Source organism: Gambusia affinis, linkage group LG09 (genome assembly GCF_019740435.1).
Source record: "Gambusia affinis linkage group LG09, SWU_Gaff_1.0, whole genome shotgun sequence".
In the NCBI taxonomy this organism is placed as follows: Eukaryota; Metazoa; Chordata; class Actinopteri; order Cyprinodontiformes; family Poeciliidae; genus Gambusia; species Gambusia affinis.
The window spans coordinates 17,620,694-17,638,320 of NC_057876.1; the positions used below are offsets into that span (position 1 = coordinate 17,620,694).

Sequence of the window (17,627 nt, forward strand, 5' to 3'; positions counted from 1 at the left end):
TATTGATTTTAACGAGGACTTAATGTCAACGCTAGACCTCAGTGAAGTTCAGTATTGACCAAAACAACACTGGGTAACCTTTTCACATTCCTAATATTTGCCGAAACCCGGGATTGAACCAGGGACCTTCAGATCTTCAGTCTGACGCTCTCCCAGCTGAGCTATTTCGGCCACGTATGCAGTGCCAAAACCACACAATGATCGTTTCTTGGTTTAGCCGACGAGGCATAAGGTGTAGCTATTGATAATGGAGTGATGAAAGCTAGTTGTCTGGTGACAGGAAAGATTTTACTATACCATGAAAGCATTGTATTGATTTTAACGAGGACTTAATGTCGACGCTAGACCTCAGTGAAGTTCAGTATTGACCAAAACAACTTTGGGTGACCTTTTCACATTCCTAATATTTGCCGAAACCCGGGATTGAACCAGGGACCTTCAGATCTTCAGTCTGACGCTCTCCCAGCTGAGCTATTTCGGCTATGTGTGCAGTGCCAAAACCACACAATGATCGTTCCTTGGGTTAGCCGACGGGATATAAGATGTAGCTATTGATAATGGAGTGATGAAAGCTAGTTGTCTGGTGACAGGAAAGATTTTGCTATACCATGAAAGCATTGTATTGATTTTAACGAGGACTTAATTTCGACTTGAGACCTCAGTGAAGTTCAGTATTGACCAAAACAACACTGGGTAACCTTTTCACATTCCTAATATTTGCCGAAACCCGGGATTGAACCAGGGACCTTCAGATCTTCAGTCTGACGCTCTCCCAGCTGAGCTATTTCGGCTATGTGTGCAGTTCCAAAACCACACAATGATCGTTCCTTGGGTTAGCCAACGGGGCATAAGGTGTAGCTATTGATAATGGAGTGATGAAAGCTAGTTGTCTGGTGACAGGAAAGATTTTGCTAAACCATGAAAGCATTGTATTGATTTTAACGAGGACTTAATGTCGACTTGAGACCTCAGTGAAGTTCAGTATTGACCAAAACAACTTTGGGTGACCTTTTAACATTCCTAATATATGCCGAAACCCGGGATTGAACCAGGGACCTTCTGATCTTCAGTCTGACGCTCTCCCAGCTGAGCTATTTCGGCCACATATGCAGTGCCAAAACCACACAATGATCGTTCCTTGGTTTATCTGACGGGGTAAAAAAGTGTATTGTTGATTTAAATATTAAAATAAGCTTAAATGAGCTTATTAGGTTATTACTAAAATGTATTTTAAGGAAAAATAACAGGAACAGTGGGATAGAGGAAGCAATGCCAGATTTTATTATAGCATCCAAAAAAAGTTGGAGAATTTAGGAAATGCAGCAGGAATAAATAAAGAAAAGGATGCTATATTTAGATTAAGGTTTGGACATATAGGTTTAAACAGCACTCTTAAAGTAATTAATAAACATAGTACAGGTTTTTGTAGTTATTGAGGGAAATCAGAAACAATACAACATATATTTTTAGAATGTAGTAAGTAGATTCAGGAAAGTGAGATTTTAATTAGAGATTTAAGTAAGAATAAAAACAAATTATTTATTAGAATTTTGCTTCAAAGATCGTGTGGGGATGCAGTTTTTAATAGTATTTTTAGTTTCGTAAGGAGAACACGTATTATGGGAAGATTATAGTGAATTAACATCTGATCCATACTCCAGTCTAGAAGGTGGCGGTAATGCACCTAAAAGTTGTTTTCCAACCGCCATAAAAAAACAAGAAGGAGTAGAAGAAGAAGAAAAGGAAGAAGAAGAAGAAGATGAAGAAGAAGACGACGACGACGACGACGACGACGAAGAAGATGAAGACATAAAAGAAGGAGAAGAAGAGAATTAGTTTCACTTTTTTCTTGATTGTTAAAGCATTCCTCGAGACAGTAAGTAGCTTCGTCCAATTTTATCCGTTCATAGAATTTTCTGCTGGATCTGATCACTTTAATCGGCTTATATGTTATTTAAGCTAAACTTATTAAATATTTATTTTTATCCTGGCATCTTCATACAAAAAAAGACAATGCACACCGAAAGAACTATTCGGCTACGTCGCACCAAACTGCATATATACAAAAAATACTGTTAGATTCAAATGTTTTATTATTATTTATTTAATTTTATTTTATTATTGTGCACAACATCAGCGATGTTGCGTTTAACCTAGTGACGTAAATGCGTTTTACGTAAATACATTATCTGTGTTCTGACGACGCAACACGGCTTTACATAACACAGATGAACACGGATGAAAGGAAGACTGTTTTAGGGTCGATCTCTCCAAAATGTGGAGACATAAAAACAGACATGTTGCCTTTGTAATTTTAGTTTGGTTGTTTTAGCATGTCTTTCATTCCCCCTGGTGAACCTCAGCTCGTTTACGTGAAATTCGAATCAGACAATAACATGGCCAAAACTCTGTATCATGGCTTCTAGACGACGGCTACATTCTGAAGTTTTAGCTAAACATTAGTAATGGAAAGAAACTGGAAAGCATTGGACAGAATCCATAAAAGGGAAGTATTCAACCCAAACAATGATGTAACAGGACTTCCTGAAATTTAGCTGCACTTGTGGGTCATCCTTGCACTTGCTGAATTCTGAATAGATTAATGCAGAGTAAATGTGACACTGTAACTGTAGATATTAACCGATAATCAATAACATAGTATTTAATCTGTTCATTATCAATAATTACAGTAAGGTTTATTTATTTGCTTATCTTGTCTACCGCTTTTCTCAAAAGTTGATTTGCAATCAGGTCAGTAGTCAACTGACTTTACATACACTTTACTGGGTACTTAGTAAATTCCTAAAAGGCAGACCTAACATGATTTTATAACTCAACTCTTTTAGGGAGAAAATAAGAGTGACTTTTAAATTGGGTTTGATTTTTTTTCAATTCAGGAACTGAAAGACTGAAACTACCAAACTGCACCTGCTAGATCAGAAGCTACAAATCTATTTAGCTCATGGGGGATGATTTTCTTTTGTGGTGAAAGTAAATGGGGCATAAAAAGACTTGGTTGATGTTCAAAAGCTTTAAATCAAACAAGAAATCCAATAACTCTCTGGCTGCTAAAGCTTTCTCTAATGTGGCTCATATTTCCACTTCAGGAAGTTTAAGCAGTCACGGAGTGACAGCTGCTTAAAGATAAAGGCTGAGAAGCAGGTTTTAAGAGAGTAGAAACCTAGCATGAGCCCATTCTGAAAATAAATCCTTTTATGGTTACAGATCTGTCTGGAATTTGAAACGACAGAGTTTTCAGTCACAAACGTCAGATCAGTTTTTGTCAGTTTTTCTCTAACTAATCACAGAAAATCCTTAATCAGGTTCATTAACTCTTGAATATTTTTTTCTTTATTTATCTTCATTCTTGTTTATTCCTTCATTTTCTTTTGGATTTTTGGGAAAACTAATTGTGAAAAAACCCATCTTATTTATTTGTTTCTTTATCATGGCCAAGGAGGGTTGAAGACTTTTCTGCCTGTCATCATGACTGGTTCAAAATTCACAAAGTTTATCTAATATGTCGAACTAGATAAACCACTACTAATGGTGAAAGTGTTTCTTACTATAGAAACACTGTAATGTTTTTATTGGTAAAATAGAAACATTACAGTGTAACATAAATGCCATGACTTTTACTCACCAGCCCAAAAAAATGGTGATACAATGCCACGTGAAGTTACATTTGTGACTTGTTTTTAGTGAATAAAAGGGAAGTAGTTTTCTTCGATTTCAGAAGAAGCAAAGACGGTCCTGCATTTCCCAACATGTTCCCTAAATCAATTTGTAAACTAAAGGTAGGAGAAAAAGTTTGGTTTGAGATTAGGGCTGTAATGATTCCTCGAATGATTTGAATACCTCTATTACTAAAATATTCTTTTACAACAGCCCTTTTTGATATTTAAAAGACCTTAAAAATGGTTCCACTCTTTCTGTGTCAGATATTCTAAAATCTGAATCTCAACAAACAGATTTTGGATTGCAAGAAATAATCAATAATCTTGGACATTTTCGCTCCTGGTGTGTTTTTTTTGGGGAGCGGGGGTCTGTGGTTAAGTGGATAGAGTTGACTTGCAATTGGAAAGTTGTTGGCTTTACTCCTGCTTCCTGAAACCATCTGTTGATGTGCCCCTGGTTTAGTCTACTTAAAACAAACTGACTCATTTTCCCTTTAGTTGTGGGATGTGGGAACAAAAACAAAATAATTAACAAAAGATGGATGCCTTTTTCGTAAAGGAAAAGGCGCTGTGCAGCTTTCAAGATGACTTTTGAAAATCCAATTGGTGTACATTTCGGATACGTTTTTCCCAGAAAAATGCAACTGAAAGGATCACATTTTTTATTATTTCAATTAGCTTGGAACACAGTGTCTTCTTCCTGACCCAAACACATCCAACCAAAAGATTTTCACATAATTTGTTTTGCAAGGTTTTGGTTTGCTTAGAATTTCAGTATTAGAAGAAACCCAACCTCCAGAAAAGGTTACAAGATCACAAAGTCAACAAGTAATTCAGACCAAAGTTAACAAACCGTAGATGAATAAATTCTTTTGATAATTGATACGCTCTGTCTTAGTTTTGATCTGAAACACTGACGGATTCTGCCTTTTTCTGGGAGAATTTTGCTAAATTTTGAAAGAACCTCTCTTCCATAAAACTCAATTAAAATTTAAAATAAAACATATCCCACCAACAAAATAATTTGAAAAGCTAAAGCTTCACACGTTAGTGAAGTCCCCAATAACAGAAAAAGCTGATTCAGACCTTTGATGCGAAACTACATCATTTGACCAGTTCTGGAGTAGGAGGAGAGGAAGTAGTCACAAACAGATTCCGTTTCCGACTTAAGGTTACTACATAGAATAAGACAATATAAAATGTTAGGTAATGAATTGTGGATGTCATCATAGTGGCTTTGTATAATCAAACATGGGAAACCACCAGCCAACCCCCATGTAGATGCAATAAGAGGCTAGGTCTACTATTTCTCAAATGAGAAAGAAAAGGGTGCATTAGACACGCTCCCTTCTCCTTGGACGACCACTTATGGTCCCTTCACCTTAAGACAGCATATAACGACCTTATATGCTGTCTTAAAGTGATGGTTATTCCACTTTCACATATGTTTTCTACTATGCTTGAATCACATTTTTCTCTGTCCCACACTACAACTCAGTCATATGACTTCACATCATAAGATTATGTGACTTCTTCGTTTGGGTGTTTAAGGTCAAAGATATTTCCTGTTTTTATCCATTACAAATCAAGTGTTTGTATACTTGAATGAACAGTGACATGTTCTGTAATTTATATAATTCAGTGTTAATAGATTAAATCCTGATGTCGAAACTAAACTTGTTTAAAAATGTTCATATAACAGAAGCTCAGGCTTCTGCTGGAAAGTATTCTGATACTGATTATCAGAATACTTTCTCCAATTACCAATCAGTAGATTGGTAATTGGAGATAATCAGTTTAGGGTTTTAATAACTTGGTATAAATGAACACTTAGAGCTATCTAGTTTTGAACAAACCACAACACCTTTTATTAAAGACCAGTTGCATCTTTCTGTCAGATCAAATGTTGCCGCTATAAAATGTTGCTTCATCATTCATACAATCATCATCATTATTCACTCTATACTATGTGTGATGTGTTACAGGTCAGAGAGTGCTGAACCTGGACAATGTTTCAATGAATCGTCTGGATTCCTAACAAGATGATAGCGTGAGACTTTTTAAAAAATTTTATGCTTGATGACCAAAATTGTGATTATCTTTACTGATATCTTGATTCTTTGTTAATTTAACCATACCTGTGTCATTGAACTAGCTGTAATCAGTGAACCAGCTTCTTGTTTTTAATAGTCTAGTTGTGTCTGAATGACTGTTTACATATTTAAGCATAAGACCGAATAATATTTTGCTAGAGGTGTGAATATAGGAAGATCTACAGAATAATTACGTTTTGTGCTAACATTGTGTAATTTGACTTTGATTCAGGAGACTGCTGCACAGAGGAGACTTCCCTAGCCCTATCTGTGTGTCCTGCAAGAGTGATGCATCAAAGGACCTTCACTTTGACTTTAAAGTAGAGCCCTTATCTGCTGAAGAGATGTAAGATGACAAAACCAGATCTTCAAGAAAGTTTGTTTAAAAATAGACTGAATTGATATTATTCAAGTGAAAATGTTTGTAGCTCAAATGTCAAGAAGATATGACATTTGAAGAGATTGGACGAATGGATGGATGGATGGATGGATGGGCCGATGGATGAATGGAACCAGACTTCTCATTTGGCCGTTTTGAAAACCAACGGCTTATCTGTGTGATGTTTCACAGTCTAAGCAAAAACAATAAACCCTCAGTTTCTTCAATAGCTGTGATTGTTGGAAAAGTGTTTTGAGACAATCTGCAGAATAACAACTAATAAAACTATCTTTTCACTCTACCATATTTATTAGATATATAAATATATATAATTAATTTTTTGCTTTACCTTATTTCAGAATCCAGCTACAGAGCCCAGACTCACCCGATCCTAGTTGTGCATCATGCAGGAGTGATACATCAAAGGATATTGTCATCTTCTTTAAAATACATTCATCATCTCCTAAACAAATGTAAGCTGTTATTGAAACAACACAGATTTGTTGAGGCATTTTGAGAATGTGCTTAATTGTTGTTAGCAGTGTTGTAGCATTTATTTTACTGCAATTATAAATGTTGAACCTCAAATGTATTAATATGCACAGATTAAAATACTTTAGTATTAGACACGTAAAAGCTCTATAGATTAAATGATGATAGGAAATCATTTGATATCCCATCATCATGGTTCTTTTAAGTGTATAAATATTTCAGGATGAGTATTTAAAAGCCCATAGTTGTTTAGCATTTTTACTTGTTTTATGTACTATTATCTCATGTGATGCCTTTTGGATGTAGTAATACCCATGTAGAATCAAGTTTGTGGTATAATGTTGTGACCCAAACATTTGTTTTCAATATCAGTTATCATGAATAAATAGATCAATTTGAAACAACCCAACATCTCAAAAAACATCTCAACTCTGATTCTGACCTATTACATTTTTTCTAAGGATGATAACCCAGGCCATTAAAAAATATGCTGCAGTTTCTTTGAGAGAGATGGTATATTTTTTATTTCAACATGAAATGAAGAAATTTCGGGATTTCTTCCCCTTTTATAGATCAAAGCATGTGTCACAAATTTGTATATAAGGGTATATAAATATAAAATAAGGGATGCATTTATACCAATAACTGCAACTTAAGTTTTGATATTATTAATTCCTTCAAGTTCGATTTTTAATTTAAAAAAATCTACAGATTCGGCACTACACATTTTATACATGATGTGTCTTATAAAACTTGCTCTTTCTTTTTCTCCATAGACATGAACAGAAAAGCTCTCAGAAGTGTTTCTGCCTACAATATAGTGAAGATTGTGTAAATCTGTGGGAGGATGGAAAAGTGTTGGTAGAGGGACCATTACCAGATATAAAGCAAGACCTTGACAAAGTTCACCTGAAGCAGCTAATTGATCAAATTGTCAAAAGTAAGAAAATCTTCCCTGAGATAGAATTTTTTTTACATGTAAATTAAGTGTGGAAAATGTACTTTTTATAATTACCTAACTGATTTTTTGTTTATTCAGATGCTGATGCTGCAGTTTGCCAACGTAAACTTAAATCTGCGTTGACAAATAAGTTTCAGTGTGTGTCTGAAGGGATTGATAAGGCAGGAAACTCAACTCCTCTGAATAAGATCTACACAGACCTCTACATCACAGAGAGTGGAACCAGAAAGGTGAATGAAGAACATGAGTTTAGATACATCGAAACAGTTTCCAGAAAGCAAAACCGAGAAGAAGTGACAATCGGACTGGAACAGCTCTTCAGAAGTTCACCTGGACAAAATAACCCAGTCAGAACAGTGATAACGAGGGGAGTGGCTGGCATTGGGAAAACTGTCCTAACACAGAAGTTCACGCTGGACTGGGCTGAAAACAAAACCAACAAGGACATCCAGTTCGTATTCCCCTTCACATTCAGGGAGCTGAATGCTCTGAAAGGGAAAGAGTTCAGCTTGGTGGAACTTGTTCATCATTTCTTTACTGAAACCAAGGAAATCTGCGGGTTTAATGAGTTCCAGGTCATATTTATATTTGATGGTCTGGATGAGTGTCGACTTCCTCTGGACTTCAAAAACAATGACATCCTGACTGACATTACCAAGCCTGTCTCAGTGGATGCACTTCTGACAAACCTCATCAGAGGGAAATTGCTTCCCACTGCTCGTCTGTGGATAACCACACGGCCTGCAGCAGCCAGTCGGATCCCTCCTGACTATGTTGACATGGTGACAGAAGTCAGTGGGTTTGATGACCCACAGAAGGAGGAGTACTTCAGAAAAAGATTCAGAGATGAGGAGCTGGCCAGCAAGATTATCTCCCATATCAAGACATCAAAAATCCTCCACAACATGTGCCACATCCCAGTCTTCTGCTGGATCGCTGCTACAGTTGTGGAGAACGTCTATAAGACAAGTCAGACCAAAGAGCTGCCAAAGACAATGACTGAGATGTACATCCATTACCTGCTGGTCCAAACCAAAGTTAAGATGGTAAAATATGATGGGGACAATGAGACAGATGAACACTGGAGTTCAAAGGGGAAGGAGATGATGAAGTCTCTGGGAAAACTAGCTTTTGAACAGTTGCAGAAAGGAAACTTGATCTTTTATGAATCGGATTTGAGAGAATGTGAAATCAGTGTCCAAGGTGCTTCAGAGTACTCTGGAATGTTCACACAGATTTTTAAAGTAGAGAGAATGCTGTCTGATGTCAAACTCTTCAGCTTTGTACATTTGAGTATTCAGGAGTTTCTTGCTGCTCTTTATGTCCATTTGACCTTTACAGAGTCTGGTGTCAATCGTCTGAAAGAAAACACCCTGCCAACATTGTCCACATTGTGGAAGAAACCACCGATCCTCAGCTTTTACCACAGTGCTGTGAACAAGACCTTACAGACACCAAATGGGCACCTAGATTTGTTCCTTCGCTTTCTGTTGGGACTTTCAGTGGAGACAAATCAGAAACTCCTGCATGGCCTGTTGAAACAAACGGAAGAAAGCTCTCAGATCAATCAGAAAACTGCCCAATACATTAAAGAGAAGATTAACGAGAATCTGTCTACAGAGAAAAGCATAAATCTGTTCCACTGTCTGAATGAGCTGAAAGATGGTTCTCTAATGCAAGAGATCCAGCAGTTCTTATCTGCAGGAACACTACGCACTGATAAGTTGTCTCCTGCTCAGTGGTCGGCCCTGGTCTGCTTCTTATTATCTTCAGAAGAAAATCTTGATGTATTCGACTTCAGCAGATTTTCTGTCTCTGAAAACATTCTTCACAGGCTGCTGCCATTGATCAAAGTCTCAAAGAAAACTGTGTAAGTACACATTTTATTTCAATGCCATTTGCTTTGTTGGTAAAAGCTTAGCAAAAAATTAACCCTGAGTTAATTTATTCACATGTTCTTTTTCAGACTGACTTTCTGTGTCCTTTCACAAAGAAGTTTTGAAGCTTTGTCCTCAGTTCTCAGCACCAAGTCTGCTTTGAGGGAGCTGGATCTTAGTAACAACAACATGCAAGATTCAGGAATGAAACAGATTGTTGAGGGACTGAAGAGCCCAAACTGCGTACTCAAAACTCTTAGGTGAGCTATTCAGAACCAAACAGAATACTCAAGATGCTAACAGTACTCTTTCACCTGTTTAATATACTGAGTGTTATAATTGCTACCTGTTTTGTTTAATTTGAAAGTATTCGATTATTTTTGTTGGAATTAGTTTAGACAGTACTTTGTTTTGTGCCTGTAGAGATTATATTGTTGTCTACAAATGAAAGAATTTCTAATGCAAAAAATAATCTATGCATATATTATGAAAATATATTGTGAATAATTATTAGAATTGTATTTTGAAATTAATCTTTGAATTATATAGCAACACCTCTATGTTTTTTTTTGTGACATCCGTGGTGTAAGCTGTTGCATTCAAGATTTTATTTGCTTAACCAAAGTTCAACTTTTGTTTTTAATTTTTCTTCAGAATGAGTGGTTGCTCCATCTCAGAGAGAAGTATTGACATCTTACATCCACAGCTGAGCAGCTTATCTCGACTGAGAGAGCTTGACCTGAGCAACAACATCCTGCAAGGTTCAGCAGTGAATAAGTTGTCTGAGGGACTGAGACATTCATTTTGTCAACTGGAAATTCTCAGGTCAGAATGGAGTAAAGCAATATTTGAAATGTAGCCATTTCATTTTTTTGACATGGCTACATAATATCTTGTCTGTTCTTTTGCACTTCTTTTTCCCCACAGACTGAATCTTTGTTGCCTCTCAGAAGCTAGTTGTGAAGCTTTGTCTGCAGTTCTCAGCTCCGGGTCTGCTAGCCTTAAAGAGCTGGACCTAAGTAACAACAACCTGCGGGATTCAGGAGTGAAGCTGCTATCAACTGGACTGGAGAGTTCATACTGTAGGCTAGAAACTCTAAGGTAATCCTTGACTAATGAGCTCATTTGATGATTGTTGAACTCAGTTCAGCAAAATTCTGACTCAAAGCAAAAGTTCTAGTTAAAAAAGGGACTCTGTTCTTAGTGAAATCAGTCAGGTATTTCATCAGAAAAATAAACCTTTAATAATACTACACTAGTAAATTACAAGTTCAGGTGAGAACCCAATTAGATTTTTGGAACTTCTGATGCGTTTATTTTGGGCATTCTGAAGCCTTTTTGCTTTGTGTTATTTTTACTGTATTAGTTTGATTTTAAAATGTTACTGTGCTTTGTGAAAGTGGTCAAACTACTTAATTTATTTCTTGAACTTGACACAGAAAAACATACTTCTATGTCTTTTATTGGGCTGCCAATTGATAGGGCAAAACAGTTGCCCATAATTGTGACGTGCAAAGAAAACGATTTGCTAAAGAATAATTATTTTTAGCATAATAGAATAGATTTAATAGATTTTTGCTAATTATTTGCTAATTTTTTTTAGCTAATAATTTTCTAGAAAGTGTGATGTACGTTTTTATTTAACATCCTGAAGTACAACCAACAGAAAGCATGTAGGTACTAAAATGGATAGATCTTGGCAAGATATCTAATATTAGTTATGTTTGCTGACCAAAGTTTTCAGTTTGTAAGAATGAAATAATTTCTAAACTACATTGTTCTGTGTGTGTAGACTGTCTGGCTGTATGGTCACAGGAGAAGGATTTGCTTCTGTGGCATCAGCTTTGAATTCCAACTCTTCCTGTCTGAAAGAACTCGATCTGACCTACAACCATTCAGATGACGCTGGAGTAAAGCTTCTGTCTGCTAATTTGAAGGATCCACAGTCCAAGCTTGAAGTTCTCAGGTATGGAAAGGCCTGATTCAATCACAGACAAATTCACTATTTTGAGACGAAGAAAATATGTTACTGTCGTTGTGTGACGTAGAGAAGTATTAACATTTTTCTTCCCTGCTAAATTTCTTCAGAATACATCCAGCTGGAGTCAAGTGGTTAACACCAGGACTGAGGAAATGTAAGTACAGTTTAGTTTTTGAACTTATCACTAGTTCAGAATTGTGTTTCTGTGTTTGATTTGATGTAAAGCACTTTGAAAAGCCTTGCTGCTGAAATGTGCTATACAAATAAAATTTGATTTGATTTTGATTCACAAAAAAAGCAAGCTCCAGGCTATTTTACCAATTGCTAATTTTCAGGTATGAGATCAGAAACTGGGACCTAAGTTAACAAATGGGAACAAAAGCCAGATTCTGCCTATAGCAAACTCCAACAACCACATATCCACAAAAAACATTTTGATGTTTAGGCTGTGGGTTCACACTAATCCAGTGTTTTGGGAGACCGAAAACAATTATTTTTGAAGCTAGGTTCCAGAGTGGAAGAATTTCAAAATGCCAGTTTCATGTTTCAGTGTTGTGATGGCTTGAGAGTCCTAAGTTTGGCATGTTTTTTCTTCTCTACAACTAATGGATTAGTTCATTATAGCTCCAGTTGCACCAGAAAGAGGATTGTGATGGGTATAAAGGTAGCTCAATCACAGTGTTTCAGCTTTGAGGCTGGCTAACGTTTTTGGTTTGCTCTTTTTTATTTCGGGGTCATTCAATCTTATCACCAATTCAGGCTGAATGGTTTTTTTTCTATTATTGACTTAATCATCTTTTCTTTTCACAGTGAACAGTTTTTTGACATAAGTACATTTGAGCAAGATAAGCTTTGTCTGTGGAGTGTCCAATTTGTTACTAACTATGGACCATGTTGGTAACATGTAGCCACATCTTTTTTGAAGTCATAAAGTAGCTCCATCTCTCTTTGACTGGTGTGTGCCACACACACAAACAACAGTGTTGCAGCGCCACCAATTGGCCTGGCATGCCTACTACAATGTCTTTGGTGGCGTGACATCCTCTAGATTGAACACATTATTTTTTGTTTTTAAACATTTACCATATTTGTCTCTGTGTGGACGATGTCATAGATTATGTTTGGTTTATTATGGAGGAAATGTGATGCAGAATAGCTTACGGGTGAACAGCTGAAAAAATGACAAAGATTAAACTTGACAAAACGAAGGGGAAAACTTCTCCATCAACATGCTGCGATGTATTAAACAGTCCATCTGTTGTGGTGCATATTTACACGTCTTTCTCAAGAATGTGTTTTATCAAGAATACGTCCTCTGTGACTTGGTTTGCTGTTGTCTGAAACTTTTCGCTAAAACTAGACGTTTATCCGGAGCTACTCTTTATTGGCTACATTACCTTAAAACTGCAACAATAGTTTTTTAATATGTAGTTAGAAGGATAGATGTGTTTATGGAAATGTCCAGGTGGGATAAAGCAGAGAGGGGATATAGGTTAATGTGTTGCATTATAATTATTATTACTGTGAATCACAGGATTTACTCACAAGGCATTATTTTCTGTTTTGCTCTTCAGATTACTGTAAACTCACAGTCGACACAAACTCGGTGAACCGGAATGTGAAACTTTCAGACAACAACACAAAGGCATCCTATGTGGAGGAGGCTCAGCCATATCCCGATCATCCAGACAGGTTTGAGAAGAACCATCAGGTGATGTGTTCAAATGGCCTGACAGGTCGCTGTTACTGGGAGGTCGAACTGATGGGAGGGGTTCACACTTCAGTGAGTTACAAAGGAATTATCAGGAGAGGAGAGGGAAATGATGGCTGGTTTGGTGGAAATGACCAATCCTGGACTTTGTTCTTTGATGGCAAGTCTTACTCTCTTTGGCACAATAAAAAAGGAATATCCATCCCTTATACCACAGTGGTCACTTCCACTTCATCTCACAGAGTAGCAGTGTATTTGGACTGGCCGGCAGGAACATTGTCCTTCTACAGAGTCTCCTCGGACACATTGATCCACATCCACACTTTCCACACCACGTTCACTGAAGCTCTTTATCCAGGATTTGGATTGTGGTCTTGGGTCAATCGTCCAAAAGGTTCATCAGTGCATTTGATCGCTTTATTTGAGTGATCAGGTCTTTTAGCACAATGAGACAGAGAGGTACCAAGCTTATCAGCTTAACCAGCTTCTTTGCTATGTTGACGTTACAATTTACTTGCAGTATGATTTAACTCTTATTTTGTTACAATATAAACTGTTTTGTCAAAGTTATTTATTCGTGTATTTATTCATTTATGTATTTTTTTAATGAAATGCTTTTTAATGGCATGTAATAGTAAAACTCAATGAGCCAGTAAATGATGGTTAAGAAGCTTATCCAGAAATATTCTTTGACATTGTTATAAATAGTCTTTGTATTTTATGTATAAATGCTAATTATATTTTCAGACAAGACTTGGCACTTACACACACTGCCAAAATTACAAGGTTCAGAGCATGTTGTCTTTTAATCTTGAGTACAAAAGGTCATTTATTAGGATAAAATAATATCCATTGGTGGTTTTGAATGATACTGAAAGAATTTGAATGTGACTCAAAGGAATTAATTCTGCTTAAATATTTCCAACCAGCACTTTTAGTACTCGATCGAATCTGTTTATATCAAAGAGATGAATCAAAGGAGAAATAACTAATTTTTTACATGGAGACAGATTGTTATTGAGGACAGGGAAAAATAATTGTACTTGTTTTATTATAACTGAGCTGTACTGTAGTGTGTTTGTGTACATTCAAATCTGCCTTTAGAAACTTTGATTTGACTGTCATTTAAGAATTACTGAATTTAAGGACTGTATTTTGTTGCATTATATTAAATGTTCAATATGTTGCACTTTCATGCTCAGGAGAAGAGGGGTATCCCCGCTTATTTTCTGATGTAGCAGAAGGGCAATGCAATTTTTAAACTGGGCATATTTTACATGAATAACAGTAAGCTGTTACAGAACTAAGAGAAACGTTACATGAGGGACTTTGCATGTGTGGAGAAATACCCAAGCAAAAACAAAAAACAGGTTTAAGAAAAAAATGTGTCATGATTTTATTAAACATGTACTTTTGTACAAAGATGACTATGGAAAACTAATGATACAAGTGGTTATCAATGTTTTTCTCAGGGTTTCAGGGATTTGGTGTTGTCTACCTTTCATTGAACTTATGTTACCTGTCTAATTACGTAATTAACATGAACAGCTACATATTTCTGAGTTTTTAATATAGATTATGTATATGATATGTATTGAGCTCAAATGCTCAAGCTGCAAATATTTCTATTTTACTGACATCAAATTTCTTTTGAAAAGGTTCATCTTTACCAGAATTGGCAATATCACTTTAAATGATTACCGTAAATTAAATTTTTCAAAAAATAACTTTACGTTTTTTTTACGCGATAACATTATTGTACAGCAGTATCTTTTCTCCTGGTAATAAACTCTTGTTTAATTTCCTTTTGTATATAGTAAATAGTTTTTCATCCTAAATATATATGCTCCTAAGTTTTATTCACTCGAGTCACACGCTCATTTTACTTGCTGATTGCTTTAAGTTTTTTCATGCCTCTCAGGCAATTTTTTATTTGGATTTTTGTTCTCTTTGAGTTACTACATATGTATTTCAGTTGTCTCTGAAAGTTATTAAAAGTAAATTTTTACCCATCTACATGTATCTGGATTATTTTTGACTCTGCCTTTTCTTTTCAAGACAAACTGACATTTCTAGTTTAAACCGGTATTCTTATACAACCTTCTCAAAATGAATTATTGGAATTTAACCCCATTCCTCTTGACCAAACCTACGTTAATTTCCTTAGGAGTGAGATCAGTTAAAAATGAAATGTTGTTTAACAGTTCAAAGTCTTCTTTTCAGAGGAAAGTACATTTTGCATTTCACTAATCATAAAGGTCCAAGAGGCTGGAGAAAGATTGGAAAGGCACAGAGGCTTCCTCAGTCAGATGATTTTGGGAGTTGTGTACTTCAGTTCTCTCTCTCTTTCTTTTTTTTATCAAGTTCAATCAGCTCAGCCATTTATCAGGAACATTTGAGTGATTCATGCTTTCCTCTCCTGATTTCTTTTTGTATATGCTGATTATATTTTCAGACAAGACTTGACACCTACACACACACTGCCAAAATTACAAGGTTCAAAGCATGTTGAATTATTTTTTTAGAATCCAATAAAGGCCAGATTATTTATGACTTGCATATCAAAACCTTGGAATTAATAGATATTTACTTGTAGTGACTTCAAGTGTTCACCAGATGGCAGTATTTCACCACTGACTATTTCTCCATCGTCTTTTAGTTGATGGCTTTTACGTAGTCAAGAATTTCTTCATTGAGTGAACAAACCCGCAATATTTGTTAAAGTTTCATAAGTTTTTTTTTTTATTATTATTGAAAGAAACCGATTTTGATATTTTTTTCTTTTGCTTGCTTTTGTTATACTTATTTTCACTTTGGTCCATAAAATACCCCAAATTTCCAGAGAACTTTATGTTTTGGTCAGTTTGATTAAGTAATTTTTAAATATTAAATGATTGACAATTTGATCAGTTACTCAGTACTTGAGTACACTTTCTACCAAATACTTTTTTACTCTTACTAGAATAATTTTTGGGGCAGCTACTTTTATTTTTATTTGAGTAAAAATATGTTGAAGTTGTGCTACTCTTACTTGAGCAAAATTTGTGGGTACTTTATCCTCTGCTTGCAAGGTTAAGCAAGCTAATATTCTGATTTACAAAGTTGTAACTCAGTTAGTGTTTCCCTTTGTTTTGTTAGTATTCCTGTTGTTTGTACATCTTACTGTTTGCCTTGTCTAAGTTTCCCATTTATTTTTTAAAATTGCATAATGTTTCCCCATGGGTCAAAGTTTTTTCTGCTATTTTTCTCCAAAATTTGGTGGTTGCATTATTTAAACTCAACCCATTTTTTACTTTTGCTGTTTGCTTTCAAGCTTTAAGCATGAACTGTGGCGATACAGACACATGCACACAGAAAATAGGTTGAGAAAGCCCACATGTGAGCAGCACACACATGATTATGCAACCTTTAATGTTGGCAGTTAAAGTTCTTCAGTTCAATATGAGCAACGGCAGTAATAAAGCAGCTAATCTCCCACACTCTTTCTTTTTCTCCCCACCACTTCTGGGTTTTCTGTCATTCACAGCTCTTAAAGAAGAAAAGTCTTTTGGACTGAAACAGCCCACACGCGCTAATCTGTCAGCAAGTCTTTCATATAGGATTAACAAGACTGTAAAAGAGCAAATCACTGCTGGTAACTCATCCGTTACAAAACACTTATGGAGGCGGCAGCAGCGCCAGGAGGGGGAAGGAAGGAATTACTGGACAGCAGCAGGTCACTGTTGGTGCCATACAGAAAAAGTATATGGGAACAAAGAAACTGTTAAAGAATAAAATTGGATTACTTCCTGAATATGTCCTTTTTGATGAAAATATTTACAATGTGTGTGATTAACAGTAAACATAATTTCACAGTGCAATTTACTTAAAATCAAAACAAAGGAAAGACTAAAATAATATCATACAATCTGTATATATTCCTAAAGGGCAATAATTTGCAGTACCTTACTTCTAATTGGCTGATCAATCTCTCTTTAGCAATACTGTCCATATTCAATATTGTACGACCAAAATACACAGACAAAAAATCAAAACTTTTATAATTTATAACTTTGTAATTGAACTTCTTTATGACTGTACAAATTAGGCAATGAAACATAAAAAAACAAATTATGTTTTAACTGCTAACTACATTTTAGAAGCAATCTGCTGACTATTTTTGGCAGCTAATACAGTCATTGTGCTTTACAACCTGGAGAAATGCAGAGAAGTAATTATAAAAGGAATACATTCCTGAAGTAAATCAGATGAGACACAGAGGTAAAAAGGTAACGGTACTATTTCATAAATGGGCCAGTTATCATTATAACTGTTCACTACTAGTAAAAAAACCCAGCTTCATTTCTAAATACTGGTGATTTTTTTTTACCTGGAAGCTCAGCTGTTTGCTCTAAGCATCATATGTATATTTATAAAAAATATTTAGCATTACTGTGATTTCAACTACATATTAAGG

General features: G+C 35.7%; 1 protein-coding gene and 4 non-coding genes across 6 annotated transcripts in view; 1 reads left to right on the forward strand and 4 right to left on the reverse strand.

Annotated features, from left to right (window-relative positions):
* Positions 1 to 15,187, forward strand: part of LOC122836992 (NLR family CARD domain-containing protein 3-like) — a 25,361-nt gene extending 10,174 nt beyond the window's left edge. The window contains exons 1-12 of one of the 2 annotated variants that reach the window (XM_044127037.1): positions 1,729 to 1,876; positions 5,663 to 5,727; positions 6,003 to 6,116; positions 6,509 to 6,622; positions 7,418 to 7,581; positions 7,681 to 9,472; positions 9,569 to 9,739; positions 10,134 to 10,304; positions 10,407 to 10,580; positions 11,272 to 11,445; positions 11,568 to 11,614; positions 13,035 to 15,187. In XM_044127037.1, coding sequence (XP_043982972.1) covers positions 5,720 to 5,727; positions 6,003 to 6,116; positions 6,509 to 6,622; positions 7,418 to 7,581; positions 7,681 to 9,472; positions 9,569 to 9,739; positions 10,134 to 10,304; positions 10,407 to 10,580; positions 11,272 to 11,445; positions 11,568 to 11,614; positions 13,035 to 13,600 — 3,495 coding nt within the window. In that variant the 5' untranslated portion in view covers positions 1,729 to 1,876; positions 5,663 to 5,719 and the 3' untranslated portion in view covers positions 13,601 to 15,187. Of the gene's footprint in view, positions 1 to 1,728; positions 1,877 to 5,662; positions 5,728 to 6,002; positions 6,117 to 6,508; positions 6,623 to 7,417; positions 7,582 to 7,680; positions 9,473 to 9,568; positions 9,740 to 10,133; positions 10,305 to 10,406; positions 10,581 to 11,271; positions 11,446 to 11,567; positions 11,615 to 13,034 lie in introns of those variants that run through there. The other variant, XM_044127036.1, reaches the window with a different exon arrangement.
* On the reverse strand, positions 99 to 171 carry trnaf-gaa. The gene has a single exon. It is a non-coding gene; the product is annotated as a tRNA-Phe (tRNA).
* trnaf-gaa lies at positions 409 to 481 on the reverse strand. Its single transcript has one exon. It is a non-coding gene; the product is annotated as a tRNA-Phe (tRNA).
* trnaf-gaa lies at positions 719 to 791 on the reverse strand. Its single transcript has one exon. It is a non-coding gene; the product is annotated as a tRNA-Phe (tRNA).
* trnaf-gaa lies at positions 1,029 to 1,101 on the reverse strand. Its single transcript has one exon. It is a non-coding gene; the product is annotated as a tRNA-Phe (tRNA).
* Positions 15,188 to 17,627: the final 2,440 nt, after the last annotated feature.